At 35.9% G+C, this 18,175-nt stretch overlaps 1 protein-coding gene across 1 annotated transcript in view; it reads left to right on the top strand.

Annotated features, from left to right (window-relative positions):
- Window positions 1-350: 350 nt before the first annotated feature.
- The window catches only part of SEMA3A (semaphorin 3A), a 203,356-nt gene continuing 185,531 nt past the window's right edge, over window positions 351-18,175 (top strand). The window contains exon 1 of the mRNA XM_077757607.1: window positions 351-462. Within this exon, the coding sequence (XP_077613733.1) occupies window positions 351-462 (112 nt within the window). The remainder of the gene's footprint in view (window positions 463-18,175) is intronic.

Below are 18,175 nucleotides of genomic sequence, written 5' to 3'. Positions count from 1 at the left end.
CTTTCATTCTGCTTCCCCGGAGCCGAATGAAGCAGAGAGCAGGATTAGAGTCCGCCACTGGCTATCAGAAGAGCCCAGATAAAAGGAACTGCTTCTTAAGCACCACTGCAGCAGCCTTGTTCNTTTTTTTTTTTTTTTTTTTTTTTGGAGGGTTTGAAGTTTCTGTGCTTCAGTGACTGTTACAGAAGAAGAGGTGTTAGTGTTGCCGTGAGGTCTTGATTGTCTGCATTTATGAATGAAACTGACCTAAATCACCTGTTACCTCCAGTTTCCAGATTGTTTGAACTTCTCTGGCCGCACAATACAGGAGGGAAGGCAGAAGCAGCCCAGGCACCTCCAGCGTCTGCAGCATGGGCTGGTTCGCCAGGATTGTCTGTCTTTTCTGGGGAGTAGTACTTACAGCAAGAGCAAACTATCAAAATGGGAAGAACAATGTGCCAAGGCTGAAATTATCCTACAAAGGTAAATCTTTATTTTTCTTTTANGCCTTCTCATTCCTTGAACTCCCTCCCAAGCCAAATCATGAAACCCTTTAGTTTAACCTGGGAAACCTATGTGATCCTGTGTGTCTTTCTGAGATGATTTAAACACTTTTTTATAAAAGCATGTCTCCTGTTTGATATATGACAATTTAAATGCAAACAAAGAACATTTAATCACATTTGCAGAGAAGAGCTGAATGCCTGGGTAAATGCTGATCTGTGTATGCGATCATATGTTCTGTTAATTTTTCTGACTCTACTTCTATTAAAATATCTTTTAAAAGCGCTGTGGCAAAAATAGTCTCTTTGTAGAATGCCTCACCTATAGTAATTGTTGTGATAAATTGTATTTTCTTAGTTTGAGGCACTAAATGGTTAATCGTCATCATGAATATTCAGTTTGTTCAAATCTGACAATCAGATGCTTAACATAAGCAGTAGATCATGGTTTGCCAAGAGAATATAAACTGGAGGGAACAGACTAGTTTTTCCACAGTGTGTTATGATTGTACAAAAGGCTGTGTATTTGGCTAATTGGTGTAAAGCTAAAGCCTTTGAAATATAATGTTGTTTAATTCCATATGTACTTCAGTGAGAACTGAAGGAACATTACTTTCTGGTTGTAGAGCTAGTTGTGTGAACTTCCCTTCAAAAAGAGTTTAAATTTAAGAAAGAAAAAAAGCTTCAGCACATGATTGCTAGTACTTTATTTGGTTACAGCTTAATGCAAATGCTTGGTTTTTAATGAGGATTTTAAAGAAATATTTGTTCTGCATTTGTTCACATAGATTTTATAGATAGTTGTATAAAACATGCTAACATAGATTGAAAATAATATATATAAAAAACTTTAAATGAAAAAGAATGTTTCTATAACTGAGGTGTTAGTAAAATGGAGTTGGAGATTAAAATGTTTTAACTCCAGTACTTCTACTCCCTAAGGTGTTGCTTTCTTAGGATTCTCAGATTTCGGGAATTGGGGGTGGGGCAGTGGGAGGCTTCAATTATATTCTGTTTTTAGCCTATAATGTGAAAGAAAATCATTGAATCAATCTGTAGAGATGTCTGTCTGCTGCACATTGTTCTTATGCCAGAAACATATTCTTTAATTTTCACATGATGGGGAACATCTCTTTCTGAATGCTCTAGTGTGAATGAGGATCACAAATAGGAAAGAGAGATGTAATTTTCACACTTTGGATTAGAAAATTCAACACCTATTAAATGTGTTTATTTGGAATTAATACTTGCTAGATAAAATACATTGGATTGAAAGATACATTTATTTTTGGCATCATAGTTTCTTGGTTATTAAGATGGGAATGGATTTAAGGTATTAGCAAACAGAATTGCAATTGTACTCGTCATGCAAGATTCTAAAACATTATCATATAGCCATGAAATATTTAATTAACTATTCTATCTATCTCTAGCAACTGTCTTTAAGTTATTTTTATAGAATATGATATTATGGCATGTGTATTTTCCTCAGTTTTTGCTTTCTATTTCCATTCTTTGGGAGGATGGCATAAATAATTTTTAGGTTGATGGTCAATTTTATCTAAGTTTATATGCCTATGAGTAAGTTTCACATGCAAGTTTAATTCTTGAAGATGTAAATGGCTATATGCTATAACGGTAGAGTAACAAAGTTGAAACATGAAACACACTTTAAAAATCTACTGGAGATACTGGCCTAAATGCTAAATAAGTTGTAAAATAAAGAAGAATTGGGAATTATATATATTTTACAAGAATTTTATTTCCATGGTGGTTGAATACTCTCCATTATAGAAGAGGTACCAGGTCTTTCTATATACAAACAGATAACATTTAATCAGAACAGTCCTTTGATATGTGTGTAGGCTTTAAACTTGTCTGAGGAAGTAAGTTGTATAAACTGACAATATGCAGCTATATGACACTATCTTTATAAACCCTTTTTAGAAGTGGCATCCATTAGAATTATTCCGCTTTTCTTTTCATCAAAAACTGCTCTACACCTACCTAAGAATTCTATTGATATACGTAGGGCTTGGCAATTTGGTAAAATAAACTGTGAAATGAACAACAAAAACAAGAAGAAAAGGAATGGCCCAAGCAATTTTTCTTCTGTCATTTTATTGGTCTGTCATTACCTTTTTACCCCTATATGTACACTTGTTTTGCCAAAGCAAATGCCTGGTAGCCAATTGTCAGTACTTTGTTTCTAAACTATGATAGAGATTTTTTTTTAGCTCCTTCTTTTTTCTCCTTAATTAGATGTCAAACACGATTAAAACATCCACTGCTTTGCCCTTAAAAATATTCCAGCATGATTCATGAAGAGTTAAATCCCTGCCAACCCTAATTTCCCATGGTCACTTGTTTTCAAAGATCCACCATTAACTCTCTCATTGCTCAGGTTGCCAAGACAAAGTTTCAGGCAATCACTGTGCTCACTTCCTACTTGTCATCTTGCCTAGTAGGAAACGAAAGAGATTTGATACGTTAAATGAGAAAGAAAAAGAAGAACAAGAAGGCAGCCTTGATAGTGGATGCACATATATATCTAATAAGGTACCTCTTTACTTTCTAGGAAAAAGGGATTGAATAGATGTGTTCAGGACCATCTGGAGAAGTGATAATATTAGAAAAATGGGGTATGCTGGCTTTTCCTCTGAACCAATCTGATTTAGAATCCTTGTGGGGGAAGCAAATGTGAGAACTCTGTAAATCTCAGCAGTCACATACAAATTATCCTCAAGAAACATTCACTCGGAGATACTTTTGCCTTCCTTAAATGTATGTAATATAGTTAAATGTTAAAATGCTTCTTTTTTAAAGTTGATGTGGAACTGTTTATTTCTCCTGCAAAACTAGTCAGATTTCACTTTTCTCATGAAATACCAGACTATCATATAATCTTCCTTTTGGAATGTGTGGTGCAATGAAGACTTCAGCAAAACCTATGGAAATCACAAGGAAATAAATTAGGTTTGGGGTTTTAAACAACTGACAAATGTTCCATCACTCAATGAGCTTTTCCAGGACATTGTGTGCTCCAGTTTTAGTAGAAATCAAAGACACATGCAAGTCTGAATGTGATGGTTATCATGTGAATCCAAAGGTTAAATCAATGCCTTTAACTTTACTTTCATAGGGAGGACTTAGCAAATAGCATTTAAAAAAATGTTTGAAAGACTTTCTTTTCAGAGTTTGTAGATTTTTGCCCCCAGAGTTGTTTAATTATTGTTACAATGAGATTATCAGTTCAATCAAAATTCTCACACGTGTCTTCCTGATATTGGAGGAAAATATTTAATTAAAAATTTATAAAATACAATTTGCAAAAGCCTTTTTATTTCCCATTGCTCAATGCTTTATGATTGCTTCAAATTTAATTAGTATGAATTATTTACCAATTAAACTTGTTGACTTTTTAGAGATTTTTCTTCACTTTTACCAGAATACAAAGAAACACATCCATATATATATATATATAGATGTGTATACATATGAATATATGTATATATATGAATGACAAAACTTTATGTTAATACCTGATAGGGGAGAAAAGCAATCCTGACAAGCTACAATACAATTGTTACCAGTTAACAATGACATTCCTATTTTATACTATGTATGTATTTATTTATTTTAGAGTGGGTGTGATCTTTTGGGTCCCATGAAAAGTCCCCGTGGATATATCAAGAATTTACATGCTTGTATAGGATGTAAAATGTCTTATCCTGATAATTTCCTCGCAGATAAAATGATAAGTATCAATTAAAGGTAGAGGAAAATATATATATTATATAGTGTATATTTATATATTATATACAATATGATATATTTATATATGTTTAATATATATTCACACACAATGCAAAGAAGTTATAAATTCTTTGCAGTATCTTTTCTCTTATAGTCACTGCATATTTAACATCAGGTCTTTGACTTGCTGATTCTTATTTCACATGGCCTTTTCTTCTCAAATTTCTATTAACTTTAAAAATCATATTTTAATTCTGAAATCTTCAATTTCAGCATACTGAAAACTAGAAATTTGTATTCACCACTCAGAAAAAATATACTCTGGAAAAATAATAAAAAATAAAATAAAACAAGATGCTCAGTTACACATCTTGTGATCCAGTGCTGGTCAGATCACATGAGGGCTAGTGAAAGTCTCCAATTTGGGGCTTCTCTGTTTAAAGCCACCAAGGAGACTGGCCTTTGAAATAATAATTTATACAGTGTAGCATTTAGCTAGCAGAAAACTAACTGATACCACAAAACCATGCCATGTAAAATTCTAGCCCACCAAACCTTGATAATGATATTCAATCATTATTAGCTCAAATAAACATGAATACTGAAGAGAAAATTTTTCCAGTTATAACTTTTTTATGTTGGTACTTCTCTTCATATAAATTATTTACAAGACTCCATTACTGACAGTGATATAAAATACCTGGATATTTAGGCAACTAAATAGATGTATAAATCTGTCATAACTAATTTTTTTGTTTTCTTTCTTTTCATTCATATATAAATCAAAGAACTTAATTAACACATATGCGGGGATTTGGAGCCAGTTATATTTAAATTTTATATTCAAACATCTATGCAAATGAATGATCTATCAAGAACAAATTTAACTAAAATTAATTAATATGCTCACGTATGTTCCTAGTAAGGAAATAAAACTGTTGCTTGCTGAGCATAATCTACTTATGCTTAGTGTGACTATCTAATTGTAGTTCAAAAATGTAGGTTAAATAACGTACAGTGTTATCAGCAGTAAGAAATTGTGTGGTTTAACATCTTATCCCAATTTTTCTCATTCAAACTTCAGTGACACACCTGCATGTCACTAGTCAAAAGGTCAAAATATCACACCTTCTCATGCTTTGGAGAATTTTGTATTTAAAGTCAGGACTGTGCTAAATAGAATTTATATTACCATTGTTCTAAAACCGTCCAGATAAAACAGTACTCAAGTACATTTTTAATCAATCATTATCTAATAGCATTCACTTCCAAAGTCATGATATGATATCATGGAGAGTTACATATTGATTGATTGAGACATTGCACTTATCACACCTTTATGAAAAAAATCTATGATAAGATGATTTATTAGTACAAAGTCATAGGTAAAACCTCCACAACTCGTGGCAGTATCTAAGTTTAGTGCATGCAGTGAAAGCTTATTTTAAAAAGACCAGCAGCTGTAAACATAAATTAGAACAAGTGTGAGTCTTGGGATGGATTTTACCCCTCATGACTTCTAAGGTGCTATTTAAAGGAATTATCATGATTTGCAGTTCTGTGCTTCCACTAATAGGTGGCACTAGCAATGTGTGACAGCTCTTTCATTAGTTTGGAAATGGGCAGGCTGCTAGGATAAATATACACAGAGTAATGTGTGGAGGCCAAGCTTGGAAATACTGGCACACGAGTCAGGAGATGTAACATGCACAAAACAGAAGCCTCGGTTAAAATGCACTTTGCGAGAGATTTTGATGTGCTCTTTGCATACATTTATTGGTATATTTTGACCCTAGAAAAGTAAGTGGTTATAAGTAAATACATAGATTTTTAACTTAAGACTTTACATGTGAAATTGGCCTGTAAAATGTGAAACAAAATGAGTGAAATAGAAGTAACAATCAGAATGATGAGAGGATAGCTTCATGTGTCTCCGTGCATATTAAGTATTTTATCTATATCCCTATATATACATTCATATATATATATATATATGTGAATTTAAGTCTGACTCAAAAAACATTCAAAACAGAAATGATGCAGACTGCTTGTGGCACATTATTGCCATCGTTCATAATTGGAGAGTAGCTACTTGAGACGGTAAAATAAAGTTTAGGAAATCACATTCAGTATATTTTTAAAAGTGACTCCTTGCGATTTGTAGGTTGTTTTAAATTATTATCATAATTAAACATATGGAAGAATCAATAAATTTTATCTGACACAAGCAAGCCTGAATGTCTCCAGTTACTATCTCCTTCTATTGCCAAGATATAAACATCAGTATAAATAGGGAATTCACACACTATTTCCAAACAGTAACAAAGCTGGACTCTGTCAAACCCAGGATAAGAAAATATACAATTTGCACTTCAATTAGAGAATGAAGATAAGCAAAAATAAAATTCTGTTGATAAATAGGAAGAATAATTCGATCTTAGTATTTCCTAGAAGCTTAGCGTAAAACTTACGGAGACCACAAATTTAGGGAATCTTGTCAGCTCCTAAATGAGTCATTAAACCTGCACCTCCAGGTTTCCTTTGCTTGGAGAGAAGTGAAGTGGGAAAAAGTGGTGACCAAACCTCATAGTAACTCATTTTGTTGCCAAAATCATAAACGTGTCTTTTGATAAAATATAGCATCAGCCGCTTGAGTCTTCATCAGCAAACTAAACAGGGCTTAGTTCTGTTGAAGATGTCAAATGACTTCTTTAGTCCATAAAATGACTTCAGTGGATTGTGGGTCGTCTCTCTTGTGACAGGCTGTGAGGTCTTCAAGGCCAGATCTATTCTTTTTCATCCTTAGGCTCTAGACAGCTGGCACAGTCACTTGTTGAGCAATTCGGGGCTTCCTTTGACACACTTTGTTTTTTTAAAGCCTTATTAGTGAGCACAGAAAGAATGCACAGGTGTAATAATCAATTCATCACAAGTGAATTGTGCATTGTAATGTGAAGTAAGCTTGTGCTAAACACTTCCCAGCACAGTTGATGCACTTAGAAACGCACCAAGAAGGTTATCTGGGAGGCTCAGTCAGGTGAGCATCCAGCTCTTGATTTCGGCTCAGATCATGATCTCAGGGTCATGAGATTGAGCCCCATGCATGGGGCTCCCTGCTGAGCGTAGAGCCTGCTTAAGTTTCTCTCTTTCTCTCTCTCTCTCTCTCTCTCTCTCTCTCACCCTCTGCCCCTTCATACTCTTGTGTTCACTTTCAATATGATACAATACAATACAATACAATACAAATAAAAATAAAAGCACTAAGGGTATGTCAAGAGTGTCTCTTCCACAGGCAGTATCTCCTCTGAACCAAGCCTATTTCAGGCAGGACTGAATCACAAAGTTTCTGGGTCATCCTTACTTGCAGGCAAGTAAGACATGAAGAATATACAGTAACAATACACACATCTTGTAAGCTCCTAGGAACCAGGTCAAGGAGTTGTTTCATTCCTTTGGAGGAACACCCTGATTTTTCTCATAATCATGTCTCAATACACATAGCCAGAAAAGAAAGTGAGTGAGGCAGCTCTAAAACCCCATGATGGCTAAAAATAAGAGACCTCATCCTCAGGCTCATTGTATCTGAACCTTTTGTAGAACAAATCCATTCTACCAAACGAAGCTGAAAGCACAATCACTTAAAAGTTTGAATGGATTGTATTCTGCTATCCATACTTTTGAGAGAAGACTGGCTTTGTTATCTGACAACTTGCTAAGATTATTATTGCACAGGCTTTCTTGCTTCCTCTTATCTTTGACTCCACTACATTTCTTAGTCCTCTTATAGGTGAAGTTGATGTTTAGAATATAAATATGGAATTGATGTTTAGAATACAAATTAGTTTATAGTGCTGGATGTTAAATTCTTATAAAATATGTTAGGATTGTGACACAGTAGAAGTAGTAACAGGAAAGGACAGGAGCTTGACTACCAGGAGTGCCGTATGTACAAATCATAGCTATTAATTGACATTAAAAAATAATTAAGGTCGAATTCCAACCATTGATGAATCCATTTGGGGAAAACCAGACAAGGTTGTTTACACCTGAGGTCAACTCCAAAGTAGACAAGGACTTGTGAAACTTCATCAGATGTGTTAGAAATTTTAATTTTTTATATTCAAATTTGAAGTTTCAAGAAAATAAACTCTGCTCTTCGGTGATAATCCTTTAGAATAAGTTTAGGAATGCCTGGGTGGCTCAGTCAGTTAAGTATCCGACTCTTGATTTTGGCTGAGGTCGTGATCTCATAGTTGTGAGACTGAGCTCTGCATTGGGTTCAGTGCTGAGCATGGAGCCTGCTCAAGATTCTCTCCCTGTCTCTCTGCCCCTCCCGACCCCCAGTGTAATTGTACTTCCAGATTATATAGAGATGAAGAACTACGTAAATCAACGTGTTTATAACAAATGTAAGAAAAGTTACATTCAAGTCGTTGTTTTTCTAAATCGTATCATGTTTAATTGGGAATTGTGGAAAGCGGAATGCTGAGAAATAGTAGGGAGATTTCTCCCTTTGCTTGAGGTTAGGTCTTGGGCACTTCAGAAATGGCTATCATCTTCTGTCCTTTAAGTTTGATCTTCCCAGCGCAACCTCTATAGTACAACGCTGTTGTCTGGATTTCTCTGTTCTCCCTAAAGTGTCACTACTCTAGCAAGTTGCTAACCTGCCTCTTTCCATGGCCCTTCCATTGAGCCTTCTCAGCATGTTGGCTCCAGGACATAGTGTTTAGTGTCTTGCTTCCACTTGAATGCACACGTGTTTCCACTCTCAAGTCTTTCCACCTGCAGAGTGAAAGGTGTGAGCAAGACACAGATCCCTCTGCTGCCCAACACAAGAGCCCTCCATCTTTCCAGACTTGACGTATTTAATAATATAGAATATATTAAACATAATATTTATAACATCTGATTATGGACACCCTCCCCGCCCATCCTCTGCACCTGTCTTTGACCTAGAAATAGTCTTCATCCTGTACCTTCTTGTGCTATCCAAATAAATCTAAGTGAAGACCCTCCTTTTGAAAACAAAATCCTCAAAACTTAAAAACGCTTATGGTCTCTCTCTGAAAGAAGTGTAGACCTTCATTTTTATCAGATGGATCTACAGAAGAATAAAAAAAAAGGCAATTTCTTAATTAGGTAATCTTGCCACTTTAAATTTTCAGTGAATTTCCCCATTCTACATGCACATACCTAATAATCTCAACTAGACATTGGGCCTAGTACAGAGAGCGTGGGTCCCATAATTTTAGTTCAGTTGGGTCAGCTTTACACATATTAAATATGGTGATTAAAGGACAAAATAGCCTCCTTGACCCTTGGGATATAGGTATGTTGCCCAAGTGATGACTCAGAAACAGAAAGCTCACACAACCAGAAATTGTGTGCGAGTGTCACCCAGGGATCTCTTCCGCATCTGACCATACCGCTGCCTACTTTGCCAGACACTACAAATTCTGGGGAGTTGCTGAGCCAGTTGAGGTTTTTTGCATTTGTCTCTTCTACATGTGAAACACTATAGACTATCTGCACTCGGTGTCTCACAGAGAACGCCAGCTCTACTTGTTCAAAACCATGCCCACTGACCTCTCTGCAAGCGTATTTGTCCTCCTCATTCCCAGTTGCGCAGAGTGTTGTCACTTTGTCCCAGTGGTCCAGGCCAGTAACATCTTTGCCTCTTCCCTCGCTGGCCCATCCCATATCTACCTAGATGCCCTGTGGATTCTATCTCTTGAGTCACTCAAATCTGTCCTGTTCTCTCTTCCAGGTTAAATGAGAACCGTATCATTACTTGCCTGCTATGGCAACAGCCATCTTTAGTTACAGTTTCTTCTTTGCATCATTAGTGGCTATAATTCTTTCTGAAATTCAAATCTAATTATGTCTTTCCTTTATTTTAAAATTTTACTGATTAAAGTCCAAACTCCTTAGCTTGACCTAAAAGAATGATTAACTTAAAGGAGTCTAGGGCATAGAGGGAACTAATTGGAGTTCTTGGAGGTGTTCAGATATGAAGAAATTAATCCCTGCATAAGGATCATGATAATGGAAGTGAGAGAGGAAGGCTGAAGACGAAACATATGTATAGAAACTTTAGATTTGGTAAATGCTTGTGTGGGAGGAGGATCTGGAGAATTCAAGAACAGTACGTTTTTAAATTTCTGCAACTCGAAGTGTGATACAACAATTGGTAGTAACTGGAAAGTGAAACTCTCTTCACCTTGCAGCCCCAACCACGCCCCCACCCAGACCCTCCCTCTCCACATCTCAGTTGTGAGCTTTCCTTCCTGGGTCCACATCTGCCCACCCTTAGTTGTTTACTAATGCTGTTCTCTACAACATTGACTTGAATATCTCCTTTTATTTTTTAAAAGGCTTTTTAAAAGGCAGAGAAGTATAAAGTATCATGTGGCAACTATCCTGAAGAAACTTATGACTTGGCAGGGGAGAAGACCCAAATGTGTAGAGTCTTACCCATGATAGTGCCTCATTAAGTTGAAGCAGTGGTTGAAGAAATAAGTGAGGAGATGAGAGATAATCATTCCATGTGGGAGCCCTAAGGAGCAGAGATGAGACCATAGATAAAACAGATCTGAGTATAAAACATAGCCCATTCTGGGAAGTTAAATCTCTGACTGGGAGAAAAATCACGTAGGGCTGCAGAAGCACTTTAAATAAGGATCAATGGTAGAAAATGGTGAAACAGGTTATGAGTTTCAAATCTTAGATTGAACCGTGGATAATGAAACTGTTAAAAGTTTGCAAATGAGTGGTATGTGCCAAGCAGTGCTTTAGGGATCTAGAAACCTGAGAGCTGGCCCTCGGTTCTGAGGGACTGGGTCATCATCTGAGATGCTGAAGCACGATTCTGAAATAAATGGCTACATTTCAGATTGGACCTCATACAATGACCTTGCTCTCCTAGGTTACAGAGACTGCACATGTAGGCACAGAGCACTTCCTTTGCTACGTAGAGCAATATGTTTTCACACTTCCAGAAAGATGCAAGTTCTATCTAAGAAAAACTGCAGATATTTGTTTAAAATCCAACAAGCTAGCATCATTTAGGGCATAGCTGCCCATCTAAAATATTCAATTATATATTAATTCCCTTAACTTTTCTTAGGTTTATGGCAGGGCACACATTTAAGACCTCTGATGAAGTATCATAGACACATCTTTCTGTCACAATTTCACTGTTTGAGCAAAAGCAAAATATCAAGTGTGACCTTGTTTTCAGGTTACTATGTTATGTGAGATCATCCTTCTTCAGTAGATTTTTTCTTTTCTCCTGGGCTGGTGTGCAGGGATTCAGTCCTTCGCACTCGCTTCTAACTAGACAGAATTGGAAGCTCTACTCAAACAAAGCAACTACTCCTAAGACTCTAATTCCCTGTTAGGCTCTTACACACTGGCCCAGAGCCACGGAGCTTCTTACTTTCACTGTGCGTCTTCATGTTCAATAGACTCTCAGCCTTCTTTTGCTTCCTGAGGTGCCTATTCAGAACAGAATTAAGGTTCCCTTGGCACTTTCTAACAGAACACACATCCTGTCTCCATCATTCAACCTCCTAATCCAGACAGCATCCTGAGAAAGGTTTCTAGCGTAATAGCGAGACGGGACCAAGTGACTAGAAAAAAGTTTTTCTTGCATGCCTGAAATCACTTAGCAAGGCAGAAGAGTCAGTGTCTGTTTTGTCTAGTGGTGTTTCATCAGAAATAAGATTAATACTTGTCTCATTGGCATTGCTCTTTACCTGTCAAGTTAGAGAAAACTGTCTACTTTGTGACAGTAGTTCTGTCCACAGCTTTATAAACATTAGCACATTCGTTTTGAAAGAATATGTTTAGACTATTTTAAGCAGATGCTGTATAGGGAAGTGAAATTAGTGATGCTATAGTGATTTGTTTCTTTAGCGCAGATCTCAGTCTCTAATACTGAGGGTACCAGATGTAACAAACCCTGTGGACTTAATTCTCTCAAATGGATTCCCTATTGTATGTTATACCATCTTTATCATACAATTTAGTTTCCTTAGAGAAACTAAAGATAGAGATAATAGGTGGATGTCTCTAGTGCCCCCTCACACCAAGCAGCCAGATGTATTGCCTTTTCATATTTTCAGAAGAATAAAACGGCACATTCTTGGAATGTCCGAAATGAATTCCAACATTCCATTCTTGGAATGTGCAGAATAAATATATCCAATAATATTTATAATCTTCATTTAGTTTTTATTGAATAGAAAGTCATGCTGTGCTTATAGTGTTCAACCCTTCGTTTGGTGGCCTATTGAAAATTAGTGTCTTTTTTCCAATTTAGCTACTAGAACAAAAATTTCACCAGGACTAGAGGAATCTTAACATAGAAAAGAACATGTTGAATCGACTCTGGCATTTTTTTATGTTAGGATATGAACGTGTCATTAACTTTATTAGCCTCAGGTTGTTCTTCTCTAATATGGGAGGATAGCTACTTCATGGTAGCTGGTAGCTCTTATCAGGTTAATAACAATACATTGTAAGATATGCAATCACTACTTGGTACATAGAAGGTTCTAGATCACTATTTGGTTCATTTGGTGTGGGTGTGCATGCACATATTCTCTGTTACTTATTTTGTCAATTAGAGTAATAATAATAATAATAATGCAAAGAAAAGCACAATTATTATATTTGTAGTGCAATTATTTCAAAGACTTGTAAAATAATAGTGTAAATGTTAAAAAATATGAAGCTCGTCAATATCGACTGGTCAGTGAACCTATGAAGAGGCTTTGTAAAAAGCTGGTGTTGAAAGAAAACAATTGATGAAACAATACCAAACAGGCCTTTCAGTGCTGCTAGGTGAACCTGAACATCTTGGTGTTTACCTATTGCTTCACCAAGTTTTCAGTGTAATTTCGATGGAATCTGTATGAATGTATCCATAAAGCTAGTTGTGGGGATGCAGGCAGGCCTGATTTTTAGGTCCTTGGCCATGAATACTTATTGAGCCAGCCTAAGCAAGGAACCACCTGTTTCTTGAGGAACGGGTAGCCTGCATCTCACAGACTATAAGTTCCAATTCATGTTTTCAACATGAACCAAAGTCAGTCATCTAATATTCAGTACAAATAAGCAGGAAATGACTAGTTTTATTTGCTCCTGTACTTACAGCATATCCTCTTAAGTGGTATAATGGTTGCCTTGAGTATTATTTTGTTATGACTTGGTCCGTGAAGACACAACATTCTTCATGACAACTTAAAAAGTATTGAATTCACATAGGAATTAACACAATATTTCTATTTAATATGTCCCTGAGTCTGAATGAAACACTATAGATATAAAGTCTGGGGCTTTCTGACCAGTTCTATGAATGACCTGTGATTGCAAATAACCCATTTGCAGGAAAGAGGATATTTGGTCATCAAGAAAATAAACTTGCTGTCTGAGGCTGGTAAATAGAATGAAGAACATGTCAAGAGTGACTTGAAGGGGCTTTTGTCTAACAGAAGACACTTGGAAGCCAGACTAGGAAAGCCAGACGTCCTTAAGAAGGGAGGTGACACTCACCATAGTTGGCTTTTAAAGGATTTTTCTGGAAGGCAGAATTCCTTTGGAAAACATTTTATACACCAGTATGAATAAATTTCTGTGGTACTCTAGACAAAGATGAATTTTATTTCATTGTGGCTTTAGCCATATTACAATGCTCATAAACTATTTTACCTTATGCCAGACATGTGGAAGCAATCAGTATATGTAAATGATATGTGAAGGTGAGGTATAGTCTTAGCTTAAAAACTTAGACTGTCTGTGGTTATAAATTATAACCACATCACAAAGAGCAGCTTGCCTTTTAATAGTAACTTAAATGTAAAAATAATCAGTGATGAATTCTTAAAACTGCCAGTGTTCTCTTAGTAAAGTATAGTAAATGTAAAAAACAGCACTACTTTATGCTGTTATATTATTTCTAGGAACACAGTATTGAAAGGCAAATATTTTTTACCTTAAGTAATTGTTAATATGTAAGTAGCTGTAGTAAGACATAATTAGGTCAGTCTGTCTCTGAGAAACTTTTGCCAAGGCTTGCATTTCATTTATTTATTTTTTACTTTTTTATTGAGGTATAATTGACCTACAACATTATATTAGTTTCAGGTGTACAACATAATGATTCAGTATTTGTATATATTACAAGATGATCACCACAACAAGCCTAGTAAACATTTGTCACCATGCATAAGCACAGGACTTTTTTTTCTTATGAGGAGAACTTTTAAGATCTACTCAGCAATTTTCAGATGTACACTATGGGTTTATTAACTATAGTCGCCATGTGTATGTTACAGTTGACTACAGTTATTCTTTATTAAAATTAATGTCTCCCCTCTTTTATTCAATGAGTGTGATATCGATTTGCTTTTTTCCTATAATATATTCTTTATACATATATATGTCTATGCATATATGTATACATATGCTTCAAAACATTTCACATATTTTGAACATATAAACCTGAATCAAATATCTTTGACAAAGAAATAGATACTATAAAAATAAATATTTACTTTTCTATAAATTCAAAGCAACAAAACTCTTAGTCTCAATATGTTCGTGTTGTGCCTCTTTTCAAGTCTATCATTTGCTCTCTATAAAGTCACATATTAAGATAATACAAATTCAAAGTCATGTTACTAGACACACATACACACACACAGAAACTAGTGGTGGGAAAGAAAGTAAGGCAAACTGAAATAAACCAAAGATCAATATTGAAGCATGTTCTCATTATCTTTGTAATAGAAGAAAAATAAAAGGTTATATTTTGTTAGACTGAAATCAGCTCTTTTATACTTCCAATTTGCTCATAAGAAAACAAACAAAAATAAAACAAACAAAATTTCACTCGTTCTAAAATATTTACTTGAGGAAACCAAGAAGTAAATCATTACATGAAGCATCCGAGTAAAATGCAGCCATCTTTAGAACAATGAAAGTCTCCCAAACTTGGCTGAACATGCCATCCTTCATTCAATAGGTATGTTCTGTGCCAGGGCCTATGAGAAACTAGGACAGAGATAAAAACAATCCCTGTGCAGAAGGATCTTACCCTCCCTTATCAATCCAAACTAATTAGGGTATAGCATGCCATTGGGCTAATTTTTTTTAAATATAAAAAATTCACTATTAGAATTAATTCTACATGGTGCTACATAAATGCCAGTTGCCATTTGGAGTTAATTGCATACAGTAATATTAGGAGAGTCTAAGGAGAGAAAGAATGACCCCTAAAGGGGAAGTAAGCAGAGAAGCCCTAAGCGTGTTGGATGTGAAAAGTATTAGGAGACAAATTTTTCCAGTGTGTGTGTGTGTGTGTGTGTGTGCGCGCGCGCGCGCACGTTTTGTTGTTGCTGTGATTTGGGCAAGGATTCAAGTATAACTCTGATTTCCTTAGGTAAACACTTCCATATTACTATGTTCTTGTCTCTTTAAATATTACTCTTTCTCATCCAAGAATTGTTCTTTTAAAACTTTTAAATTCATTTCAACTGAACTGAAAGTTAATAAGTATAACTATATGTCAACCACTGTAATGATGAATAAGAATAGAAAAACACATAGGATTACTCCCTTAAGAACATCACAACAGGGGCGTCTGGGTGGCTTAGTCGGTAAAGCGTCCGACTTTCGCTTAGGTCATGATCTCGCGGTTCGTGGGTTCAAGCCCCACGTCGGGCTCTGTGCTGACTCCCAGCTCAGAGCCTGGAGCCTGTTTCAGTCTGTAACTCCCTCTCTCTCTGACCCTCCCCTGCTCACGCTGTCTCTCTCTCTCCTAGAAATAAATAAAAAACATTAAAAAAAAAATCACAACATAGAGTTTGAGAAATTATACTACTCAATGATAAGGCAGTTTGGTCCATCATTTAGATATAAAACAAATACTATGATGTTTAGAGGGGACAGTGCTTTGTTAATTATGCTGTGGTATGCTATTGAAAATGAGAAAGATGTGTTTTACAGGGAGTAAGAATTAAACTGGATTATAAGAGTATAAAAATTTTTGCGAGGAAGAACAGGGAAGGTCTTTCTGGTAGAAGTACAGTTTGTACACATGAGACATTAATGTGTAAAATTTATTTGTGATATAGCAAAATGAATTAATCTTCTATGGAAAGGAATGGCAGACCATGAGGCAATGAGAGCCAATTCAAAAAATCTGTCAGTGATCAATGATTCTTTATAGTATTTGATCGTTATCATAGTTACTACTAACATAATATCCAATAACATACACTGTAATTTATGGGAAATGTACAAATAAAGATGGTACACATACTGCCCCTAAAGGGCTCATATTTAGTGAAGAAAGTAAGCAAGTATGTCAAAACACACATTATGGGGCAAAGAGTAATGTATTCCAGCAAAGAACAGTGAATATTCAGAAAATTAAAATATCACAGAGATGCAAGGGACTAGAAAAATCTTTATGTGAGAAAAAACATTTGAGGTGACCATCAAAAAGCCTTTTGGCATGCATGGAGGGGAGAGGAAGAATGGAGAACATTCTATGTATTGGGATTAAACAAACAAAAGAGAAAGTGTCAAGGGAATTTCATGAAATATTTAGTATTTTAGTTTGTCTAGGCATATTTAAGAAAATCATATGAGATATGTTCAGGTACTAATTGAATAACCATGGACAATTAACTTGGTTTCCCTGAGCATGCAATGCATATAACAGAAGAAATATTGAATAACTGTTTTATCTTTTATTCTTCAGTTTCCAAAGAAAATGATTAAATAATTCATAAAAACTGTCATCATCATTATTTTTAATTGATGTATTTGACTGCATTCTAGGTGCATGGCACCAAGTCCAGAACCACACTCTAGTAGGAATCAGTAGAATATTGTAATGAAGAGCATGGCTTCAGTAATCAGATTTCAGCTCAAATCTGACATATTGTGTGTGTGATCTTGGAAATATACCTCACTAAAACTCAGTGATTATCTGTAAGATGGGGATAATAAAAGATCTACCCTTTTAGATGGTTGTGAAGATTACATGAGGCTTGGAAGTTACCTTTTTTAAAAAAAATGTTTTATTTATTTCTGAGAGAGAGAGTAGCATGAGCAGGGGAGGGTCAGCGAGAGAGGGAGATACAGAATCCGAAGCAGGTTCCAGGCTCTGAGCACAGAACCCGATGTGGGGCTCGAACCCACGAACCATGAGATCATGACCTGAGCCAAAGTTGGATGCTTAACCAACTGAGCCACCCAGGCGCCCCCGAAGTTACCTTTCTAAAATGTATTGGCATGGGGGGGGGTGCCTTAATGACTAAGTTGAGCGTCTGATCCTTGATTTCAGCTCAGGCCATGATCCCAGCATTGTGGAATCGAGCCCCATATAGGGCTCTGCACTGAGCATGGAGCCGGCTAAAGATTCCTTCCTTCTCCCTTTGCCCTCACTCATGCTCTCTCTCCCCCTCTAAAATTTAAAAAAAAAAAAAGTATCATGGATGATACATATGGAACACTAAGCAAAGTGTTTGGCAGGGTGAATGTCTAGTAAGTATTAGACATTAATAGAAAACATAAGAGTGGTTCACCATATTAGATATCGGGCCAAGTGGTAAAAGTTCAGAATAGGTGATTAGTGTAATGGAAAGAAAAAAGATATTCTTCACAAAGGAGTAAGATAAGAAAGGATTGAAGGAAGTGGGCAAGTGAGATAAGTCAAGAGTTGAGATAATGGTGGGAGCATTTAAGTAAGTACATAAGCTATATTTTTAGGAAAAAAGACAAGTTTGTTTGACTGCCTTTCCCTCTGTTGTGTTAACCATGAGTTTGAATAAATCATTTCAGTCAATGTGGCTCTACTTGGTGATGTAGATATAGTAATTATTGTGTTTGACTTTCTATTATTCTCCCTCTATTCTGAGAAG

The sequence above is a fragment of the Crocuta crocuta genome, unplaced genomic scaffold, assembly GCF_008692635.1.
Source record: "Crocuta crocuta isolate KB4526 unplaced genomic scaffold, BGI_CrCroc_1.0 scaffold63, whole genome shotgun sequence".
Lineage (NCBI taxonomy): Eukaryota > Metazoa > Chordata > Mammalia > Carnivora > Hyaenidae > Crocuta > Crocuta crocuta.
Note: the sequence above shows the minus strand (reverse complement) of the source record. Positions and strands in the feature narration are given on the sequence as shown.